The 25628-nt window shown below is 47.4% G+C and overlaps 1 protein-coding gene across 1 annotated transcript in view; it reads left to right on the forward strand.

Moving 5' to 3' along the window:
- LOC126195367 (odorant receptor 4-like) overlaps window positions 1-25628 on the forward strand; it is a 106100-nt gene that overhangs the window by 75399 nt on the left and 5073 nt on the right. Inside the window, exon 7 of the mRNA XM_049933943.1 lies at window positions 3298-3453. Coding sequence (XP_049789900.1) covers window positions 3298-3453 — 156 coding nt within the window. The remainder of the gene's footprint in view (window positions 1-3297; window positions 3454-25628) is intronic.

Genomic DNA, 25628 nt, shown 5'->3' on the forward strand with positions numbered 1-25628 from the left:
TCGCGTTGGTACTGGTCATCAACGTCTACTCGCCTGTAATAGCGCGGTAAAACAGGCATATCCATCTCGTAGATAGTCGTCCAAAAGTGCTCATCAGCTTAACTTTTTTTTTTTTTAATTTGTGGTAAGCTCTTACGGGACCAAACTGCTTAGGTCATCGGTCCCTAAGCTTACACACTACTTAACCTAACTTACGCTAAGGACAACATACAGACCCATGCCCGAGGGATGACTCGAACCTCCGACGGAGGAAGCCGCGCAGTCCGTACAAGACACCCGAGACCGCGCGGCTACCCCGCGAGAACCGCTCAATATTCTGTGTGTCTATAGATGGACATTTTCGGCGCCCACATTACACGCTTGGGATATCTGAATTTTCCTGTGACACTTTGGTAAATAGCGATGAGTCCCAAACGACGGAATTCATCGAGAAGAACCCAAAAGTACACTACTGGCCATTAAAGTTGCTACACCACGAAGATGACGTGCTACAGACGCGAAATTTAACCGACAGGAAGAAGATGCTCTGATATGCAAATAATCAGCTTTTCAGAGCATTCACACAAGGTTGGCGCGGATGGCGACACCTACAACGTACTAACATGAGGAAAGTTTCCAACCGATTTCTCATACACAAACAGCAGTTGACCGGCGTTGCCTGGTGAAACGTTGTGATGCCTCGTGTAAGGAGAAGAAATGCGTACCATCACGTTTCCGACTTTGATAAAGGTCGGATTGCAGCCTATCGCGATTGCGGTTTATCGTATCGCGACATTGCTGCTCGCGTTGGTCGAGATCCAATGACTGTTAGCAGAATATGGAAGCGGTGGGTTCAGGAGGGTAATACGGAACGCCGTGCTGGATCCCAGCCGCCTCGTATCACTAGCAGTCGAGATGACAGGCATCTTATCTGCATGGCAGTAACGGATCGTGCAGCCACGTCTCGATCCCTGGGTCAACAAATGGGGACGTTTGCAAGACAACAACCATCTGCAAGAACAGTTCGAGGACGTTTGCAGCAGTATGGACTATCAGCTCGGAGACCATGGCTGCGGTTACCCTTGACGCTGCATCACAGACAGCAGCGCCTGCGATGGTGTACTCAACGACGAACCTGGGTGCACGAATGGCAGAACGTCATTTTTTCGGATGAATCCAGGTTTTGTTTACAGCATCATGACGTCGCATCGGTGTTTGGCGACATCGCGGTGATCGCACATTGGAAGCGTGTACTCGTCATCGCCATACTGGCGTATCACCCGGCGTGATGGTATGGGGTGCCATCGGTTACACGTCTCGGTCACCTATTGTTCGCATTGACGGGACTTTGAACAGTGGACGTTACATATCAGGTGTGATACGACCCGTCGCTCTACCCGTCATTCGATCCCTGCGAAACCCTACATTTCAGCAGGATAATGCACGACCGCTTGTTGCAATTCCTGTACGGGCCTTACTGGAGACAGAAAATGTTCGACTGCTGCCCTGGCCAGCACATTCTCCAGATCTCTCACCAACTGAAAACGTCTGGTCAATGGTGGCCGAGCAACTGGCTCGTCACAATGCGCCAGACACAACTCTTGATGAACTGCGGTATCGTGTTGAAGCTGCATGGGCAGCTGTACCTGTACACGCCATCCAAGCTCTGTTTGATTCAATGCCCAGGCGTACCAAGGCCTTTATTACGCCCAAAGCTGGTTGTTCTGGGTACTGATTTCTCAGGATCTATGCACCCAAATTGCGTGAAAATGTAATCACATGTCATTTCTAGTATAATATATATGTCCAATGAATACCCGTTTATCATCTGCATTTCTTCTCTGTGTAGCAATTTTAATGACCAGTAGTGTAAATCCATTACATCGCAGTTTTATAATTACCATTTGCGCGATTGCATTAGTCTGGATATTGGGCCTCCCGCTTCGTTCATCATCTTGCACATTTGCACGAACACTTGTAATGTGCCAACACGGTTGTCCAACCTTCCCCTCACTCGTGGCTGTATCCACACAGTCTAGGCATAAGCGCTCATGAATTTGAGTAAGCGCAAATCCTGTGTCAAACAAAGATCGAATTACAACACACAGTGGAGGGCCTGCGACCAACCTTTCTGTATGCTAGACGTTCTGGACTTACACCTGGAGTTACGGTCTGGGGTGCGATTTCGTATGACAGCAGGAACACTCTCGTGGTTATCCTGCGCACGCTGACTGCAAATTTGTATGTCAGTTTCATGATTCGTCCTCTTGTGCTGACGGTCATTATCAGCATTCCAGAGGGTGTTTTCCAACAAAATAAACGCTCAACCTCATACCGCTGCTGTAGCCCAACATGCTCTACTGAGTGCCGACATGTTGCCTCGGATCTGTCTCTAATCGAGCACGTACGGGACATCGTCGGAAGACAGTTCCAGCATCATCCACAAACAGCATTAACTGTCCTTGTATTGACCGACTAAGTGAAACAGGCATGGAACTCCATTTGACGAACTGATAAGCTGCGTCCGTACAACACAATGTATGCACGTTTGCAGGTTTTCATTCAATATTCTGGAGGTTACACTGTTTATTAATGTACCATCATGTCTCATGTGCAATGGCTTATCTCGCACTTACCTTAACCTGTGATGCTGCATTGTTAATAACTTAATTATGTTACCTATATCTACATATACATCTACATGGAGACTCTGCAAATCACATTTAAGTGCCTGGCAGTGGGATTATCGAACCACCTTCTCAATTCCCTATTATTTTTTCTAAATCGTTTTGCAGTTTGTCTTGATCTTCTGATGACTTTGTTAGTCGATAAACGACAGCGTCATCTGCAAACAACCGAACACGGTTGCATAGATTGTCTCCCAAATAGTTTATATAGATAAGGAACAGCAAAGGGCCTATAACACTACCTTAGGAACGTCTGAAGTCACTTCTGTTTTACTCGATGACGTCCCGTCAATTATTACGAACTGTGACCTCTCTGACAGGAAATCGCAAATCCAGTCACATAACTGAGACGATATTCCACAAGGACGCAATTTCACTGTGAGCCGCTTGTGTGGTACAGTGTCAAAAGCCTTCCGGAAATCCGGAAATATTCCGGAAATCCGGAAGATAGATGTATTCCTGAAATGTCATTACTCTATGTTAATGATTTTTCGGTGTCGCGATTTTTTTCCGTCAGTGCAATACTTATAATTCATTTATTAGTTCTGATATGGAAAAAACGCCATTTTTAATTGTGACACAAGTTTCGCCTTACTGTACAGAGAACGCGGTGGCGGCCTTTGTGTTTCAGAGCGAGCGGCTTCTGGAGTCTGCCTTCAGTTGTGGCTGGTCAGAGGCGGACAAGCGTTTCTGCAGCACCCTGCGCATCTTCATGCTACAGGTGTCACGCCCTCTTAAGCTGCAGATTGGGAAGGTATTCACTCTCTCCAGGAACCTTTTCCTTCAGGTACGTACACCTGTGCATATTGCTTAAAATTAAAGTTAATTGGTAATTGGTAATCAGCTCATCTAAAAGGTAAACTGTATGTGTGCATCCGGATACTCTGAGGTTCATAGATCTACAAATTTTCCGCAACCGATGTTACTTTCAACAAAATCCTTTTGGGTGTTCGACTAAGACATTACACAACACTAAAGCAATTTAACAACAGATGTTTCGACAGCCTCTGAAGGCTACTAAATTGCTGCATTCTGGGGATATTTTTAGCCACCAGTCAGAGTGACAGTTGCACCTTACGTCCCCAATTTCTTCTCCAAAGTTTTCCAATCTGTCTTCGTTTACAGTTTTTACCCTTCACATCTAGTGCCACGGAAGTTGTTCCCTGATATCTTAACATATGCGTTGTTGTCCTGTTCCTTCTTATTGTTAGTGTTTGCCGCATGTTACTGACTTCGCCGATTATGCGAAAAACCTTCTCATTCCTTATCATTCCACGTAACATAATTACTTCGACTGCACGACACCTCAGACGATTAGATTCTCTTCTTATCAGGTTTCCCATGTTCCATGATTCCACACGTACATTCTCAAAAATTTCTTCCTCAGATTAAGGTCAATAATCAATACCAGTAGCAAGGAATACCCTATTTGCTTGTGAGAGTCTGATTCTTACGACCTCCTTGTTTCGTTCGTCTTGTGTTATTTTGCTTCCGAATTAGCATAATTCATTCTCTTCATGTACTTCGTGGTCACCAACTTTTATGTTAAATTAATCGCTAATGTCATCTCTGCTACTCATCCCTACTTTAGTCTCTCTTCGGTTTACACTCAGTCCATAGTCTGCACACACTACACTGACCTTTGCATTGAACAGTCCATATCATTATTCATCACTTTCACTGATGAAAGCAATGTCGTCAGCAAATCTTATGGCTGATATGATTTTTTCTTTTATTTCCGTTATTGCGTCTTCCATTTATAGACTGAACAGAAGTGGCGAAAGACTGCGTCCGTGTCTTAACAGTTTCTAATCCGAGCACTTCGTTCTTGGCATTCCGTTCTTAGTGCTCCCTTTAGAAAAAATATGCGTTTTAGTCTTTCGTTGAAATTTGTGTACTTTGCCTACTCGGTTTCGGTACATAGCACCATCCTCAACCCATCTTATGATTAAATAAGTCCAGTACCTAGAAACGTAGAAAAATAATGTGCGAAAATTTACAAAATTTGTTTTCTCTGTATGATCGTAAAGTATGGTACAGAGTGCAAGCTCAAAATAACCCAGGTTGGGGGCAGCAATGATAAGTGAGCCCCCTATGCACAGAACTAAATTTTTTACTTCTTACAGAAAGTCACAACGTGAAAGATTACTAATACATTAAATAACATAACATATGAAATTAACAAATTAAGTAACGAAACAAAGTATAAAATAGTGCCCACTGCAATAAAACATTAAAACCCATGTTTACACTCAGACCGTTTGTATAGAGTTTATATCAGAATAAAAATCTATCTGAGCATGAATCTTTTAATCATTTAAATGTCGTCAAAAGTATGGTGTTGTATATTAAAAACCCTAAATTACTTTTATTGAAAAGCTCCGAGCATTCAGAGGGAGCAGCGGCACGGTGTGAGTATCCATCACTCTGTTAACGTCAGTTCATCCACGCTGTGTCCATGTGTATGCAGGCGCTCTCAGCAATGTTGCATCACACTTCTCCACGCTGGGTCGTGGTTCATCCACCAGCCACGGCCGTGATAACCACTGCGCGTCGGTAACTGGCAACTGCGAAAAGCTACATCGATGAGTTTTGATGTTAAGAGGCCACAAAGGACCACGACACTAATTCATACAAACATGCCGTGCAGCGAACGTTATCATATTGCGGCATTTTCATGCAGTTACTATATTCAGCACCCGGTGGTCCTGCACATATGTAAGTGATAAGACCACTTCCTTCCATAGCTACTTTGTGCATCTGCAACTTACAACAGGTAGTCAAGTGCATTTAAAACATCATTGTGCAAGGGCCAGTATCATCTCAAAATAAATCTTTAAATCACTGATTTAAAATGATTTCAAGAGCTCAGCATTGACTTTTAATATGGGACTTACGCACTTGGGAAGAGAGCGTGATGTCTGCTTTCCGGCGGTAAGGGGCCAACTACATGTTTTAAGGTTCCAGTCTGTACCATCCGCGCCCTCACAGAGGAAACAGGTTTCGTAAAATTCTCTTGCATTTTGTTCTAACTATTTACTGGCATTTTTTGAACATATAGCAGCCTGATGATGGTACTTCGTGCCTAGACCGGTAAGCAAATCAAAAATTACTTCAAAAATATATTTCTTTAAATTGTGTTGATCGCTGTTCGACCCTACAGTCGGGAATATGTTCCTCGTTGATTTTTGGGCGTATTGTATATTACCCGTCTTTCCCTATTTATTCTGAAAATTTCGACCATTTTACACCGTTTTAGATTGTCAAAAGCTTTTCCTAGATCAACAGATCCAATGAACGTATCTTCGTTTTCCTTAAGTCTTGCTTCCTTTCTGAAACGGACATCGAGTCTCTGTCTGATACACTTACACTAGCTAAAACCAGACAGATGGTCCTCTTACCACAGCATCAGTTTTCTTTCCCGTTCTTCACTGCGTCACTCTTCTCACGGGTAGGTTTTGAGTGCCATACTCAAGGTACTTAGAAATGGAGGTGAATGTTACAATAATGTGTACCCGTGGTCTAGGGTTAGTCCGGCTTTCGCCGCCGTGCAGTGCGGACGTGTTGCTGTTTCCGCCTGCGGAGCGCGCGCGCTCGCTGTTGTTTACATTTCAGCGGCCGTCACTTACGTGTCGCTTGCGTGCACTAGAACCATGGCCAACCGTTTTAGAAAATCAACATTACGATTCACCTTCTGCAGCGACTACGCACGACCAAAGGCCTTGGAAGTAGAACGCTTCCTACGCGACGTTGCTAAGATCCCAGCTTCCGATATCTTGGGCATCCATTTGCCCATATTAAGCAGTACGGTGTACGTCGAAGTCGTCAATGACGCGGTATGTGAAAGAATACTTCGTGACACCAACCATTGCTTACGCTTTTGCCACGCCGACGGCAATGTCGGAGCGGTCACCGTCGACCATGCCGGCTTAGGAATGCGCACCATACGAGTTTTCGAACTCCCGTTCGAGCTCCCGGCGGAAGACGTTATCGCGGCTTTCCGCCCATATGGCATTGTACATGGCCACACTGCCGAACGCTGGGCGCAATTCCAAACGTACCCCGTTCTTAACGGTGTACGGCAGATCACCATCGATCTCCATCGCCACGTGCCATCTTACCTGCAAATTAGCGGGTGCCGCGCGGTTGTCATATACGACGGCCAACCCAAGACCTGTTCCGGGTGCGGCAAAGAAGGCCGCCTCAGATCTGAGTGTCTTCAGCGACGAATCACCCAATTGCCAGCCGCTACCGTGACACCTCCGGCTCCGACGACGGTTTTACCGGTCACCTACGCATCGGCGCTCTCTTCTCCCCCCCACCGGCCGCCGCCCGTCGGCCCACGTACCGGTGACCCTTCCAGCTGCTACGGATACCGCCGGGGCCGACACGTCGCGCTCAAAGCCTGATGCTACTCCGGCGCCACTACCAACAGCGACGACTTCCGACCCCCACCCGCCCGACCATATGGACGCCCCGTCAATTGACGTTCCCGCGACGGCCTTCCTCTCAGAGCGACGCGACTCTCTTCCGTCTTCTGACACGGAGGGACGAACCCGCAAACAACGTTCACATAAGAGGCGCAAGAGGCGGCGCCATACGGTCTCGGAACGAGACGGATCACCTCCCCCTGATGCTGCAGAGGCCGTCCGACGCGACGAGGCCTCTGAGAACCTACACGACGATACGAATGACGACAACATGACGCCGACTGTGGCTGTGTCGATGCCTACTCTACTGGCTCGCACAGGTGCTCCTGAACCAATGGCCTCCACCGCTGCGACTGCCGCCGAGACGTCCTCCGCCCCTACGACCGACGTGGAACATACGACCATCAAAACGACAGCGCCTTCAATGGTGTGGAGTGAGGATGTCGATGAGGACCCGGACCATACTTTGGGGACAGAGTTACCCCAGACGGAAGCATCATTACGCCGCTGATAACGCCGTCAGGTGGCGTATGGCACGACTCGCCGTTGCCTCGCCCCTCTTCGTTCTCCGCCGGTGGAGTACCCCTCCACGGCGGGGTACGGCTCCAAACCTACCGAATAGCGACGATCAACAGTAACACCATTAGCTCACCCGTGAAACTTCAAATGCTGCGAGAGATGATATGGGCGTCGGACGTCGATATCGCACTACTACAGGAAGTACACTTGGCCACACTTCCAGACGTCGCGGGATATAACACTTATCCTTCTCCTGGTGACCACCTGGGACGCGGCGTAGCCATCTACGCCAGAGAAGGCATTCCAGTGACCGATCTCATGTACCTTCCATCTGCCAGAGGCATGGCCGTCACCGTCATGGGGACGCGTATCGTCAACATTTACGCTCCGTCAGGCTCCACCCGCAGACGCGACAGGGCACTCTTGTATTCAGAAGAAATCGCTCCTTTGTTTCTTGGACGCTGCGACCATTACTTGCTTGGGGGTGATTTTAATTGTGTCTTGCACCCTAAAGATCAAGTGCCCCACTACAACACCTGTCAAGAACTGCGTCTTGTCGTCCGAGATCTGTTGCTCCGCGACACTTGGGAAGTTCAGCACGGCGACGCACCTGGACATACTTACCAGACGAGTCACTCCGCGAGCCGCCTTGATAGAATTTACGTCTCTCGGGAACTCACACCTGCAGTCCAAGGTGCAGAACTTTGGCCCCTGGCCTATTCGGACCACTGCGCCTACATCTGCAACATTCTCTTCCCCAAGCAAGTGGTCTGGCGTAGTCGTGCACCGTGGAAGCTAAACACCACCCATCTTCATGATCCCGAATGTCTTCAACGTGTTATCGAGACATGGGCCACCTGTGAACGTCGCTTACCTACATACTGCACGACCTTGACCTCGTGGCTGGAATGTGCCAAACCTGCCATTCGACGTACTTTGATTCAGTATGGAAAGGAAGTAGCTGCGTGGCGCCGGCACACTACCGACTATTTCTACGCCGTTCTCCGCGACCTGGACGCCCAACCGCCCACCCCCGACACCCAGAGAGAACGCAGCAGGATTAAGGCGCAAATTGTAACGTTGACACGCCGTAGACTGCAGGGGGCTATGATGCGGCGGAACAAGAACATCCCACCATGCATCATATCGCCTCCGATAGGAAACATCGACGACAACAACTCATCACCGAGATAAACACCTGTCACGGCCAGCACGTCACTTGCCAGGCCGAAATCGTCAGTGCCTTTGTCGACCACTACCGCACAATGTACCAGGAGGAGACTACCGACAACCACGCTGAGGAGTCTGTGTTACCACACGTAACTCGCACCCTCACCAACGACGAAGCGGACGAGATGATGGAGCCAATTACGCGTGACGAAGTCCACGATGCAATCAAAAAAGGCGCTCTGAATAAGTCACCTGGTGTCGACGGATTGCCGATAGAATTTTATCGCGCTTTCCTCACACTAATGGCGTCACGGTGGACAATGATGTTCCACGAACTGCTGACGATGGGGAACGCCGTACCGCCGTCCTTCGTCACGGGACTTATTATACCCATCCACAAACCGACACCAGGCGTGACGACAGCACATTACCGTCCCCTGACCTTGCTTAACGCAGACTATAAAATTTTTACACGCCTACTGGCAACGCGATGCCGCAAGGTCCTGCCTAGCATTCTATCCCCGGAACAGACAACTCCGGGAGGCTCAGTTAATATACAAACGGCCACAGGAGAATGTCGCGATTTAATTGCACTGGCAGCGGCGTGCAAACTCCGCGCCGCAGTGGTTGCCATTGATTTTGACAGCGCATTCGACAAAGTGCGGCATCTTTTTCTGTTTTCAGTGATGAACCGTATGGGTTTTCCACCAGCCTTTATCGACGTTATCTGGCGCCTGTACGGCACAGCCGAATCGCTGATTCAGGTTAATGGCCGTGTGGCGGGACCAGTGGCGATCCGGCGTTCCGTACGGCAAGGCTGCCCACTTTCGACCCTAATCTATGCCATAAGCCTGGAGCCACTCATCGGGAGTCTGACGAGCCACCTTTCTGGTCTCACTTTGCGACGGCACAGTTTTCAATGTCGTGCGTATGCGGACGACCTCCTCCTCTTGATCCGCTCACGGAGTGAAACACACACGGTACTTGATTTGATATCAACGTACGGCACTGCAGCGGGCAGTAACATGAATGTGGCTAAACCCGCGGCGATGCCCATTGGACGCGGCCTCTCACACGCCGACTTAGCACCTCTCCCGTGTGTACAAAAGCAACGATACCTAGGTATTATTTTCACCTCCACCGTGCGCCGCTCCGCTGCCATCAATTTTCGGCGTGCACTGCAAACTATCCGCACGACGGTGAGACAAAATCTTCTCCGACGACTCGATTCTTTACAACGTGTCCAATACCTCAACACGTGGCGTCCAGAATGGTCCACATCGCACAGGTCCTTCCGCTGCCATCAACAATTGGACGCAGCCTCCAGGCTGCCCTCGGATACTTCCTTACGGCCGGTACGCTCTTTAAGGTCCGCTACGACACGCTCACCCTTCCCACGCGAGCGGGAGGCCTCGGCCTTGTCAATGTGCGACTCCGAGCGGCGTCCTTGTACATGTCCACCATGCACAAGCAGTGGTACGGGGGCACCTCCCTTACGCGCAGCTTGCTGGAAATTCTTGTACCCGCAACCATAACACCACCAGTACCAGTCGGACACATCAAGCACCATCTGGCGCACATTTCTGATTTCATCGTCGACTTCAGTTACGCTCACACACACTTACCGACCACGCGTTCTCCTCAACCTAAAGATTTTTACACCCCACTGCTTCGTTCCATATCCAGCAACAATATCGAAGTGAGATATCCGTCCGAGCGGTGGCCCACGGTTTGGCTTCATATCCACCAGCCTTTTCTTCCCTCCCACGTCCGGACAGCATGGTACCAAGTCGCAAATGAAAAATTCGCCACAAATCATCGCCTTCACGCCATCGGACTAATGTACTCTCCACTTTGTTCCATTTGCCACCTCGTGGATGACGATGTCCATCAACTGACTTGTGCTGCCACCAGTGACGTCTGGAAACTGGCCCGACAGTTCGTTGCCTGTTACCTCCGCGTTCCTTTTTTTTTTTTTTTTTGATTTTGGTTTTAGGGCGCAAAACTGCTATGGTCATTAGCGCCCGGTCCGCGACTGAGGAAAGAATAAAAACTGAAAATGGAAAACAGCAAAAATGGGAACGAAACTCAAAAAATTGGACACTAAAAGCAGAAACAAGGCTTAAAAGTCCACTACAGAGAGGGGTTGATGGTCCCCGATAAAACTTCAAATGAATGACGTCACTTCACTGTCACTAATAAACTGGAGAACGCGGTCGGCTGAGCGCGTGTCATCCGCTAAAATCGACGATAGATTAGGCGATAGCTGTAGACGGGAGCGTAACTGATTAAAATAGGGGCATTCAATTAAAAGGTGTCTTACCGTCCACAGCTGAGAGCAGTGGGGACAGAGTGGGGGAGGAGCGCCGCTTAAAAGATGTCGATGGCTAAAAAGACAGTGCCCTATCCGGAGTCTAGCTAAAATTACCTCCTCCCGACGACGCGTTCGGGAGGAAGAGGTCCAAGCGCAAGGAAGGGCTTTCACTTCCCGCAATTTATTGCGGGGAAGTGTTGACCAATGCGCATGCCATAAATGAGCAACTTTGCGACATAAACCGCTCCGTAGATCGGTGAAGGGAAGCGACTGAATAGCTGGCCGAGGAAGAGAAACTGCAGCCTTGGCTGCTATATCAGCCGCCTCATTCCCACAGATACCAGCGTGTCCCGGGAGCCAGAGGAACGCCACCGAGACGCCCCCCAGGTGGAGTAAGCGCAGACAGTCCTGAATCCGGTGGACCAGAGGGTGCACAGGGTAAAGAGCTTGGAGACTGAGGAGAGAGCTGAGAGAATCTGAGCAGATTACGTACTGTATCCGCTGATGGCGGCGGATGTAGTGGACAGCCTGGAGAACAGCGAAAAGCTCCGCAGTATAAACCGAACACTGGTCGGGAAGCCGAAAGTGATTTGGGGCGTCGCCAACAATATCGGCACTCCCTACACCCAACGATGTTTTCGAGCCGTCGGTGTAAATAAAGGTGGCGTCCGTCATTTGTGCACATAGAGCAGCAAATGCCCGACGATAAACAAGTGAAGGTGTACCATCCTTGGGAAATTGACAAAGATGACGGAGCAGGCAGATCCGGGGACGGAGCCAAGGCGGTGCTGTACCCCAAGTTGTCAAGAAGGTTTTAGGAAAGCGGAAGGAAAGAGAATGGAGCAGTTGACGGAAGCGGACTCCCGGGGGTAGTAGGGAGGAGGAGCGGCCTGCATACCCTACATCAAAGGAGGCGTCGAAAAAAGGGTCATGGGCTGGATTAGCAGGCATGGAGGACAGATGGCTAGCATAACGGCTCAGAAGGACCGCTCGCCGATTGGACAGCGGAGGTTCAGCAGTCTCAGCATAAAGGCTTTCTACAGGGCTAGTGTAAAAAGCTCCAGACGCTAAACGTAATCCACGGTGGTGGATAGAGTCGAGACGCCGAAGAATAGACGGCCGAGCAGAGGAGTAGACTATGCTTCCATAGTCCAATTTCGAGCGCACTAAGGCGCGATAGAGGCGGAGAAGGACCACTCGGTCCGCTCCGCAGGAGGTACCATTCAGGACACGGAGGGTGTTGAGCGTTCGCAGACAGCGAGCCGAAAGATAGGAAACGTGGGAGGACCAGCACAGTTTTCTGTCAAACATAAGACCCAAGAATTTAGTGACGTCTGAAAACGGAAGGTTGACAGGACCTAGATGTAAGGAGGGCGGAAGAAACTCCTTACGTCGCCAAAAATTAATACAAACGGTCTTACTGGGAGAAAAACGGAAGCCGGTTTCGAGGCTCCAAGAGTGGAGGCGATCGAGACATCCTTGAAGACGTCGTTCAAGAAGGCTGGTCCGTTGAGAGCTGTAGTAGATCGCAAAATCGTCCACAAAGAGGGAGCCCGAGACGTCAGGAAGGAGACAATCCATAATTGGATTTATAGCGATGGCAAACAGTACAACACTCAGCACGGAGCCCTGGGGTACCCCGTTTTCTTGGGAGAAAGTACGGGAGAGAGTAGTGTTCACCCGCACCCTAAATGTTCGCTCTGCCATAAATTCGCGAAGAAAAAGGGGCAGCCGGCCTCGAAAGCCCCAAGAGAACAGTGTGCGGAGGATGCCTGTCCTCCAACAGGTATCGTATGCTCTCTCCAGATCAAAAAATATTGCTACCGTTTGGCGTTTCCGGAGAAAATTGTTCATGATATAAGTGGAGAGAGCAACAAGATGGTCAACTGCAGAGCGATGCTTTCGGAATCCGCATTGGGCAGGTGTTAAAAGACTGCGTGATTCCAGCCACCAAGCTAAACGGTAATTCACCATACGCTCCAAAATCTTACAGACACTACTCGTGAGAGAAATGGGGCGATAGCTAGAGGGGAGATGTTTGTCCTTTCCAGGTTTCGGAATGGGAACGACGATAGCTTCCCGCCATCGTCTGGGAAAGGTACTGTCGGTCCAAATTCGATTATAAAGGCGAAGGAGGTAACGCAGACTATGGGTTGATAAATGCAGCAACATTTGGACATGGATACCATCCGATCCAGGGGCGGAGGAGCGAGAAGAAGAGAGGGCATGTTGGAGTTCCCGCATGGAGAAAACAGTATTGTAGCTTTCGCGATTTTGAGAGGAGAAAGCAAGAGGTCGCACTTCCGCTGCACGTTTCTTCGGGAGAAACGCTGGCGGGTAATTTGAAGAGCTCGAAATCTCAGCAAAGTGCTGACCCAATGAGTTAGAAATTGCGACGGGGTCCACTAAGGTATCATGCGCGACAGTGAGCCCAGAGACCGGGGAGAAACTAGGCGCGCCTGAGAACCGTCGAAGCCGACTCCAAACTTCCGAGGAGGGAGTGAAGGTGTTAAAGGAGCTAATAAAGAATTGCCAGCTTGCCTTCTTGCTATCGCGGATGACGCGACGGCATCGCGCACGGAGTTGCTTATAGCGGATACAGTTTGCCAAAGTAGGATGGTGACGGAAAATGCGAAGAGCACGTCGCCGCTCACGGATTGCGTCACGGCATGCCTCGTTCCACCAAGGAACTGGTGGGCGCCGGGGCAATTCGGAGGTGCGTGGTATTGAACGTTCCGCAGCTGTAAGAATAACGTCGGTAATATGTGTGACCTCATCGTCGACGCTGGGAAAGCGACGGTCATCGAATGTCGCTAGAGACGAAAAAAGTGTCCAATCGGCTTGGGCAAACTTCCAGCGTCGCGGGCGCATATATGGCAGTTGAGGCTGCAGCCTAAGGACACATGGAAAGTGGTCACTCGAGTGTGTATCATCAAGGGCGAACCATTCGAAGCGTCGAGCAAGCGGAACAGTACCGATCGCAAGGTCCAAATGAGATAAATTTGTCGTGGAGGCAGACAAAAACGTGGGGACCCCAGTGTTGAGGCAAACTAGATCCGCTTGGTGGAAGACGTCTAGCAATAGGGAGCCACGTGGACAAGGATGTGGAGATCCCCAAAGCGGGTGGTGGGCATTGAAGTCCCCAACCAGCAAATAGGGGGGTGGAAGCTGACCAAGAAGATGAAGGAGATCAGCTCGTGCCATTGGTGTGGACGATGGAATGTATACAGTACAAAGAGAGAACGTGTATCCAGAAAGGGAAAGACGGACGGCGACAGCTTGGAAGGAACTGTCTAAGGGGATTGGATGATAATGGAGAGTATCATGGAGAAGAATCATGAGTCCTCCATGGGCTGGAGTGCCTTCCACAGAGGGGAGGTCATATCGGACGGACTGAAAATGAGGGAGAACAAAGCGGTCATTAGGACGCAGCTTTGTTTCCTGAAGACAGAAGATGTCCGGCGAGTAGGATCGTAAGAGGATCGACAATTCATCCCGATTGGCTCGAATGCCGCGGATATTCCAGTGGATAATGGACATAGGGTGAACAGAAAATGGAGGAATGTGACCAAGGGTGCTGTCAACTCAACGACTGCTCAGAGCTTGCGACCGACAGCATGGAATGGCATTCAGCCGAAGGCAGAAGATCCTGATCCATAGGTTGGTCAGGAGCAGCTCCTGCCACCAGCGATCGGCCGGTTGACCGGCCACCAGCAGTGCGCCTCGGCGACACAGAAGACGGCCGAGGGCGATTTCCGCCAGGTGGCGCTGTGGATGGGACACGCCTTGGCGGAGAAGGAGAGTAATTGGGTTTCTTTGTAGCCTTCTTGGTAGTATGAGGTTTAGAGGAAGGAGGAACCGATGGTGGTGAAGTTGCCGTACGTAAAAACTCTTCACGAGTATGCTCTTTCTTCGAAGACTTGGTGTCTGACTTTTGGGCTCGAGATTTAGCAGAACCCGACGAAGGGTGAGCCAAAGAGTGGGCAGGCGAAAGTGGTGAAGTTGAACGGGCGATCTTTGCGCTGGCCGACCGGACGACCGTGGCACTAAAGGTGAGGTCGCAAGTCTGCGTGGCCGCCTCCTTTGTTGGCCGAGGAGAAGCGAGGACAGTGCTGTATTTGCCTGTCGGAGGCACGGTGGGCTGTCGACCGGCGAATAATTTCCGAGCAGCAAAGGTCGACACCTTTTCCTTCACTCTTATTTCCTGGATGAGCTTTTCGTCCTTAAAAACTGGGCAATCTCTAGAGGAAGCAGCGTGGTCAGCCATACAGTTGATGCAGCGAGGGGATGGAGGTGGACAAGCACCCTCATGGGCATCCCTGCCACACGTAACACATTTGGCCGGATTAGAACAGGACTGGCTGGTGTGATTGAATCGCTGGCACCGATAGCAACGCGTAGGGTTTGGGACGTAAGGACGAACGGAAATTATCTCATAGCCTGCTTTGATTTTCGATGGGAGTTGCACTTTGTCAAATGTCAAAAAGACAGTGCGGGTTGGAATGATCTTCGTGTCAACCCTTTTCATAACCCTATGAACAGCCGTTACGCCCTGGTCTGACAGGTAGTGCTGAATTTCTTCGTCAGACAGTCCATCGAGGGAGCGTGTATAAACAACTCCACGCGAGGAATTTAAGGTACGGTGCGGTTCCACCCGGACAGGGAAAGTGTGTAGTAGTGAGGTACGCAGCAATTTTTGTGCCTGGAGGGCACTGTGTGTTTCTAACAACAGGGTGCCATTCCGTAATCTGGAACAAGACTTTACAGGACCTGCAATTGCGTCGACACCTTTCTGAATAATGAAAGGGTTGACTGTGGAGAAGTCGTGACCCTCGTCAGACCGAGAAACAACAAGGAACTGTGGCAACGATGGAAGAACTGACTGTGGTTGAGACTCAGTGAACTTACGTTTGTGAGCAGACATAGTGGAAGGGGAGGAAACCGTTGCGGAAGAATCCCCCATGATTACCGGCGTCTCCGATGGCGCGCTCCTCCCTTGTGGGGGCCCTCTCTGAGGGCACTCCCGCCTTAGGTGATTGTTCACACCTCAGGTCACACCTCCCGACAAACGGATGGAGGGACCAATCGGCACTTTCGGAAGGTATCAGCTCGGGTAATCACCCCTCCCTGGGCCTGGCCGTTACCAGGGGGTACGTACGTGTCCTACCTGTCTACCCGGGGCGGGGAATTACGCGTTACCCCGTCACCGGCTACGCATGGAAGTGCGTGGGTCGGCCTTCAGACACGCACAGGGAGGAAGAAAGAGAAAGGGAAAGGGAAAGGAAAGAAGAGGTCTCAAACGCCGCAGCGGAGAAAAGGGTAGAGAGAAGAGGTAAGGAAAAGAGAAGGACAAAGGAAGGACGAAGACTTACAAGTAAGGAAGGCGAAGAATGTGGTGCATTTACAAGCGTCCGTCTCCGGACGTAGGCACAAACCATTCCCCCAGAGGGGGAGAAAAGGAAGGAAAGAGCCAGAGGTGAGGGGGGGGTGAAGATGGGGGATGGGGAAGGATGCGGAAAGGGAAGGTATGCAGCCCGGAAAGGAAGGAAGGCCACATCAGCTCGGGGTCCCGTGCTCGCTACGCACGTATCCACAAAAGAGTTGTGGATCCCCTGGGGGGACCTCCGCGTTCCGCCGGACTCGATTGACCCATGGACTTTTATCCATCCTGAGAATACTTATTTCCCTGCCGCCATAAATCATACGATTGTATGGGTCAAGGGATGGACGATCACCTACATGTATAATGATGGCGACAAATCACGCCTTGATTTCTGGCAGTACTTACAAACCGCCCACAGTCAAGTCGAACACCGACCGCGCTACCGCGCCTTCTTCGCCAATTACCTACATGCGATCTTTACGTCACCCCCGCTCAGTTGGATGGTGCCACACGCCGACAGCACTCCCGCCCCCCTGCTGACATCTGAGACTCCCCGCGCTACTTTCTATATTGTAACCCACAGTGGAGTAGGCGCATGGACACGCGCCTCCTTTCTTTTATGCACTATACCAGAACGCAGTGGTTTTTCCCCCACTCCACTGTATATTGCTTCACACCTCTTGCTTACATCAGGATTATTATTCTTTTTTTCCTACTCCTTGTTCATAAAAACAAAAAAAATTGCTCGCCTGGCACGAGTATAATGTCTTGCGTTATTTTCGCCAGAAGGATGGCATTTCTGTTGTATTTAAGTTTGTACCAATAAAGATCTTTTGTTCAAAAAATGGTTCAAATGGCTCTGAGCACTATGGGACTCAACTGCTGAGATCATAAGTCCCCTAGAACTTAGAACTACTTAAACCTAACTAACCTAAGGACAACACACACATCCATGCCCGAGGCAGGATTCGAACCTGCGACCGTAGCGCCACCAGCGGCCGGCGATCTTTTGTTAATTTACGCTGTTCCTGGTTAAAAAAAATCTTAATAATAAAATAAAAATAAATATAAAAGCTACTTTGAGGGAGTGATTCAGGGACGCGATGGGGGAGACATCGCGGCTGGGCCTCGGGTTCCGACCCCTGCCCGCCTTGTCTCCACCTACTCATAACTGAGCACTCTTGTAACTACTTAAAAAAAAGGGGGTAGCGTCTTTGATTCATAATCGTCTTCGGTCCCGGGCTCGATCCCCGCCACTGCCTAAATTTTGATAAATAATCAGCATTGGCGGCCGAAGACTTCCGGCATAAGAAGTCAGCCTCATTCTGCCAACGGCCTTGTCAAAGAGGGCGGAGGAGCGGATAGAAGTTCAGGGCACTCTCTTGTCCTAGGGGTGGGAAATTTCCCCTAAAGGCGGAAGAATCGCAATGATCAACGACATGAGGATGCAGAAGGCAATGGAAACCACTGCATTAAAGATACGTAACGTGTATCCACAGGAAATGTGGACTGTAATTGAAGAAGTGTCATGATGATCTCTCCATTGGCAAAAGATTCCGAAATAGTCCCCCATTCGGATCTCCGGTAGGGGACTGCCAAGGGAGAGGTTACCATGAGAAAAATATTGAATAATCATCGAAAGGATAACGTTCTACGAGTCGGGGCGTGGAATGTCAGAAGCTTGAACGTGGAAGGGAAACTAGAAAATCTGAAAAGGGAAATGCAAAGGCTCAATCTAGATATAGTAGGGGTCAGTGAAGTGAAGTGGAAGGAAGACAAGGATTTCTGGTCAGATGAGTATCGGGTAATATCAACAGCAGCAGAAAATGGTATAACAGGTGTAGGATTCGTTATGAATAGGAAGGTAGGGCAGAGGGTGTGTTACTGTGAACAGTTCAGTGACCGGGTTGTTCTAATCAGAATCGACAGCAGACCAACACCGACAACGATAGTTCAGGTATACATGCCGACGTCGCAAGCTGAATATGAACAGATAGAGAAAGTGTATGAGGATATTGAAGGGTAATGCAGTATGTAAAGGAGGACGAAAATCTAATAGTCATGGGCGACTGGAATGCAGTTGTAGGGGAAGGAGTAGAAGAAAAGGTTACAGGAGAATATGGACTTGGGACAAGGAATGAAAGAGGAGAAAGACTAATTGTGTTCTGTAACAAGTTTCAGCTAGCAATAGCGAATACCCTGTTCAAGAATCACAAGAGGAGGAGGTATACTTGGAAAAGGCCGGGAGATACGGGAAGATTTCAATTAGATTACATCATGGTCAGACAGAGATTCCGAAATCGGATACTGGATTGTAAGGCGTACCCAGGAGCAGATATAGACTCAGATCACAATATAGTAGTGATGAAGAGTAGGCTGAAGTTCAAGACATTAGTCAGGAAGAATCAATACGCAAAGAAGTGGGATACGGAAGTACTAAGGAATGACGAGATACGTTTGAAGTTCTCTAACGCTATAGATACAGCAATAAGGAATAGCGCAGTAGGCAGTACAGTTGAAGAGGAATGGACATCTCTAAAAAGGGCCATCACAGAATTTGGGTAGGAAAACATAGGTACAAAGAAGGTAGCTGCGAAGAAACCATGGGTAACAGAAGAAATACTTCAGTTGATTGATGAAAGGAGGAAGTACAAACATGTTCCGGGAAAATCAGGAATACAGAAATACAAGTCGCTGAGAAATGAAATAAATAGTAAGTGCACGGAAGCTAAGACTAAATGCCTGCGGGAAAAATGTGAAGACATCGAAAAAGAATACATTGAAAGCCTCTATGAGGGTGAAGATTTGTCTGATGTGATAGAAGAAGAAACAGGAGTCGATTTAGAAGAGATAGGGGATCCAGTATTAGAATCGGAATTTAAAAGAGCTTTGGAGGACTTACGGTCAAATAAGGCAGAAGGGATAGATAACATTCCATCAGAATTTCTAAAATCATTGGGGGAAGTGGCAACAAAACGACTATTCACGTTGGTGTGTAGAATATATGAGTCTGGCGACATACCATCTGACTTTCGGAAAAGCATCATCCACACAATTCCGAAGACGGCAAGAGCTGACAAGTGCGAGAATTATCGCACAATCAGCTGAACAGCTCATGCATCGAAGCTGCTTACAAGAATAATATAGAGAAGAATGGAAAAGAAAATTGAGAATGCGCTAGGTGACGATCAGTTTGGCTTTAGGAAAAGTAAAGGGACGAGAGAGGCAATTCTGACGTTACGGCTAATAATGGAAACAAGGCTATAGAAAAATCAAGACACTTTCATAGGATTTGTCGACCTGGAAAAAGCGTTCGACAATATAAAATGGTGCAAGCTGTTCGAGATTGTGAAAAAAGTGGGGGTAAGCTATAGGGAGAGACGGGTCATATACAATATGTACAACAAACAAGAGGGAATAATAAGAGTGGACGATCAGGAACGAAGTGCTCGTATTAAGAAGGGTGAAAGACAAGGCTGTAGCCTTTCGCCCCTACTCTTCAATCTGTACATCGAGGAAGCAATGATGGAAATAAATGAAAGGTTCAGGAGTGGAATTAAAATACAAGGTGAAAGGATATCAATGATACGATTCGCTGATGACATTGCTATCCTGAGTGAAAGTGAAGAAGAATTAAATGATCTGCTGAACGGAATGAACAGTCTAATGAGTGCACAGTATGGTTTGAGAGTAAATCGGAGAAAGACGAAGGTAATGAGAAGTAGTCGAAATGAGAACAGCGAGAAACTTAACATCAGGATTGATGGTCACGAAGTCCATGAAGTTAAGGAATTCTGTACCTAGGCAGTAAAATAACCAATGACGGACGGAGCAACGAGGAAATCAAAAGCAGACTCGCTATGGCAAAAAAGGCATTTCTGGCCAATTGGAATCTACTAATATCAAATACCGGCCTTAATTTGAGGAAGAAATTTCTGAGGATGTACGTCTGGAGTACAGCATTGTATGGTAGTGAAACATGGACTGGGGGAATACCGGAAGAGAAGAGAATCGAAGCATTTGAGATGTGGTGCTATAGACGAATGTTGAAAATTAGGTGGACTGATAAGGTTAAGGAATGAGGTGGTTCTATGCAGAATCGGAGAGGAAAGAAATATGTGGAAAACACTGATAAGGACAAGGGACAGGATGATAGGACATCTGCTAAGACATGAGGGAATGACTTCCATGGTACTAGAGGGAGCCGTAGAGGACAAAAACTGTAGAGGAAGACAGAGATTGGAATACGTCAAGCAAATAATTGAGGACGTAGGTTGCAAGTGCTACAGTGAGATGAAGCACAGGAAAGGAATTCGTGGCAGGCCGCGTCAAACCAGTCAGTAGACTGATGATAAAAAAAAAAAAAACTCAAGGTCACGGTGTAGCCTGATACCCTCACCGACAACTCTCGAGTGGTTATGCCTGGTAGACTCAGTGTCAGAATGTAACAAAATACAACGCCCATGCTTCTTGGGCCATTGCACGTGGTATATTCAAGGTGAGGTTTTAACGTGATGCATGTTATTTGTCCACCCCCCTCCCTCCACCACCCACATCTCTCTGTCAATTGCGTGATACAAAAATAGCGGGAAAATGGATGTCATGCATAGAGTGTGTCAACTTTGGTTAAGATAATTATTTAAGATGATTCCACCCTCCACCTCCTACCCTTTCTCTCTCTAGACGAAGAGCATAGCTTAAATGAAGTCTTCCTCGCCATTTTATTACTATTCAACTTGTTTGGGAATTTAATCATTTGAAGTCAGTACGCTGTAGTCATCGTACTTAAAAATGGAGGTGAATATTATAATAATGTGAGATAAGACTTTCTGGCATTATAGCGTGTAACTGTTGCTTGGCTGAGTTATTGTAATTTAATAACGTCATAGCATATTCTGCAAAAGCGGTAGGAAATATGAGGAAAGATTCTTTGACAATACAGTGTGTGATAGAGACACAGCTGAATCTCTATAATTTCGTGACACCATTTCATATTCTTCATAATGGTCGGAAATATTGACTTAATGTCATAAGACGCTTTATCATTTGCAACGTGAGAATAGGCCACTGCTGAATTAATATAAATTAATGATTTCAAGGCATAATCTCCAAAATCGTAGAAAATAATAACACAATGTCATAAGTGACTTTCAGATTACAGCGTGTGACTGTGGCGCCGCTGATTTACTATAAATTAATGATATCATCTTGTTTTCTGTCAGCACTCTAGAGCCTGAACACACCTATCTACAACTTTTGACTGATGTTCTACCACCGGCCGGAGTAGCCGAGCGGTTGTAGGTGCTACAGGCTGGAACCGCGCGACCTCTCCGGTCGCAGGTTCGAATCCTGCCTCGGGCATGGATGTGTGTGATGTCCTTAAGTTAGTTAGGTTTAAGTAGTTCTACGTTCTAGGGGACTGATGACCTCAGAAGTTAAGTCCCATAGTCCTCAGAGCCATTTGAACTATTTTTTGATATTCTCCCACTTCTCCCACTTTTGGAAGAGCTTTTACCACAGACACGTGTAAACATGGGACTGAATAATTACAGTAATATGATAACCAAACAAATCGATAACCAGTTTCTGCAAAGCATTATTTAACAACAAATGTACTCCTGCTACGCACCGTCTGCAAGCACTTGTGCGTATGAATACACCCCATCATTGCTCTTAACGGCCATTACAATTTTGCTGAGTTTCTCTCAGTATTCCAATGACACACACATAAATACAAGAGTGGGAAATTAGCACAATGTGATATTTAAGGGAGTACAGCGATATCCCACGTTACATAAATAGTACACTGCAACAAATATATATATATATATATATATATAATCAATTTTGCAAGGGACATGCCCCTGCATTATTAGAGAGCTAAAAAACAATGATCTCTCTATAACGTCCTCTTAGAGGAATACGACACTTTTTTGAATGTAGTAACCATGTAAATAATGACATAAAAATTCAAGGTTTGCACTCACAACACATTGATAAATTTAGGAGCGGTAGAGGAACTGCACTTCATTTAAAGCAAGCAAAAATGTGGTGTAGAAACACAAGTGTCATCATATCTGCTATCAGGTGTGGCACGGCAGCTTTCCAGCTCAGAGTCTACTGCCGCCATTGCTGCCCTCACTCTCTGCCAGAGGCTTCTGTACCTTGCATATACACATATCATATCACCTTTTAATCAGGGAAGCACAATTTTCTGGAGGTACACAGAGGGGAGAGAGAGGGAGAGAGAAAGGCAGAGAGAGAAAGAGAGAAGGATAATGGCATTTCATGCGCTCTCTATTCCACTAACCACCAACCATCATAAATTCGTCCCTTTATGATACATAACGTCCACCTCTGAGACAGCCAAATGATTTGGGATTTACCGTCCGTGCCATGCACACTCTATCGCCATTACAATAGGTAGCGGCTGGTCGAGGAAATCGGCAACACCGACGTTAACGATTATCACCCCAACAACTGCCCCAGTACTTCCCCTTGGGCAGCGGAAAGAGCACTACATACTGAGCTGGCAATCTCCAGAGTCATCCCTGACTATGGGTACGATTATAAATATAACATCGCATTACATTTTTGGTTTACCTTAAATAAAGTACGCGAACAGCCTCGCCACAGCGGTAACCGGTTCCCGTCAGATCACAGTCAAGCGCTGCTGGGCTTGGCTAGCACTTGGATGGGTAACAGTCTGGGTCTGCCGCGTGCTGTCGGCAAGCGGAGTGCACTTAGCCCTTGCGAGACCAATTGAGGAGCTGCTTGATTGTGAGTTAGCGACACTGGTCACGAAAACTGACAACATGCGGGAGAGTGGTGTGCAGACAACATGCCCTCCGTATCCCCATCCAGTGATGCCTAAGGGCTGAGGATGACACAGTAGCCACTCGGTATCATTGGGGCTCCAACCTCGGGTTCGGAAGGTTTTCTTTAATTCTGAATAAAGTTCATCTCCAAGACTATTCCTGTCTAATAGCGGTGGAGATGCTAACTGTTTACATTGTAAATTTAGCGAGTACTCAGATTTTTATTCCATGATTTACAAGTCTACTATAATCGTGTAGCGTTGTATATCTCCAAAGTAGTCTTAGTGATTTCATTGTTTCTAACATGCTGATAATCCAGGAGAGCGTTCCTTTTAGACCTGGTACCTATTTAATGCAGTGTGCTGTTTGTTTTACGTAGGATATCGCTGTATTTGGTTCAATGTCACACGGAGTTAATTATTCAGTCTCGCACTTATGTGTGTATTTGGAATACTGAGAGAATACCGACAAAACTGAATGAGTTATATATAGCAATGGAGGCGTGTGTTCATACTTCCGAGTGCTTGCAGAATGTGCATGGTAGGAGTATATCTGTTGTTAACTAACGCTTTGTGGAATGTGTTAGTGACGGGTATTACGATTAATCAAGGAAAACCCCCAGTTGGGAAACTGGGCCAAAATTATTTGGTTACTGTCGAGTTGCAATTTACAATTTCTTTATTGATTACTTTAACCATTAAAAGTCATTTCTTGATCACTTGACCAGGAACAGATCCAAAAAAGCTAGTAGGCATGAGTGCCTTTTGAAAACAATTTACTTTACAGTTAACGGCCAAGCCATTTTACTTAAAACCGACTTTGATAAAACATTTGAAACGTCCCCTTTTAACAATTTATACATGACTGTGCTTAAACTGACACACAATATTTTTAGCGCAACGCAATCTAACTATCAAAGATCCCTGCTCTGTTTGAATCCCGCCAGTTCTGATGAAATTCAGGTCTGTCGTTATGATTCTCGTCTGTCGTCATGTCGGTAGATTTCATAATTTCTTTCTTGTCGGTCATGTGGTGGAGAATTTCTCCCGGAATCGTAACTGCGCGCTGAACTGTTGCGTCTGAAGTTATTCTGTCTCCCTTGATAATAATTATTTTGGTTCCCATATTGTCTGTTTCTCTGATTGTCTCTGTGATAGTCACTACTACGGAAATGCGATCTTTCTCTGTAACTATTATTCTGCCAGCGGTTGTCGTAAGGGTGGTGTCTGTTTTGGTCACGATTTGTGTTGTGAGAATAGCCTTGTCGTGTCCATTTATTATTTCTGTCATCACGGGAAAGTGGCGGATGTGACCTGTAATTGTTGTGCTCCTGTTTTCGCGTTCCGCGATTGTCAGTGTCAATTTCCAGTTCTTGTAACAGTCCCTAAAAAGCTTCAATATCGTCTTTGCAACGTCCTGCTAAAATAATATGTCGTAAATGTTCAGGCAATTTGATTAAGCAAATGCGGATGAGTTCTGAGGGGCTGTATGGGTTTGAAAGATATTGATTCTTATGCAACATATCTTCAAAATATTTCGTAAGACTGGAAAATTCAGATTCTTCGAAACGTTTCATCATTATGATGCTATGTTTTACTCGGTCTTGTGTAGCTTGAGACCAATACGCTGAGAGGAAGGCATGATAAAATTCTTCTTCACTGTGACAATCGTGAATGACCGATCGCATTCTTACAGCTGGTTCATTCTCTAAGGAGCCACACAAATTCTAATCTGTGTTCTAACGACCAGTTGGGAGGAAAACTATGAGAGAATTGATGGAGCCACGCTTGTGGATGAATGTCGTTGCCAGAATTCTTAAATGTTTTGAATTTACGTGTAGTAATGAACAGCTTATAGTCAAAATCATCGTGTCGGCGAGTAGCATATCGGTCATTGTTACGTCGTGTCGGCGGTTCCATTTCAAAATTCGGTGCACCTTGCCAATTTCTTTCATAACTTCCGAAATGCGCTGTGTTATTATTTTGTGGCTGTTCCGTATTTCTTTGTCCCTCTTCCCGTATTGGAGCGCGAGTGTCCTCTGAAATACGTAATTCTTGTATTACCTGTGTCAGCTGATCTTTGGTGTTGCGTATTAATTTGATTCAGATTTTGTTTCAGTTTCCTAATTTGTTCGCACTCTTCTATGTCATTAAAGACTACCGGTTTTGTGTCATTCAGATTATCATCTACCTTCGTAGATAAATTAGTGATCTGAAAGTTCGGCTACTTTCTCCGATAGTGTACTTATTTCCACCATGTGTCTTTCTCTGTGTCCTTTAAGTTTTCCTGAGATTTTGCAAGTTGCGTAACCGAATCGGTAGATGCAAC

Source organism: Schistocerca nitens, chromosome 7, assembly GCF_023898315.1.
Source record: "Schistocerca nitens isolate TAMUIC-IGC-003100 chromosome 7, iqSchNite1.1, whole genome shotgun sequence".
In the NCBI taxonomy this organism is placed as follows: Eukaryota; Metazoa; Arthropoda; class Insecta; order Orthoptera; family Acrididae; genus Schistocerca; species Schistocerca nitens.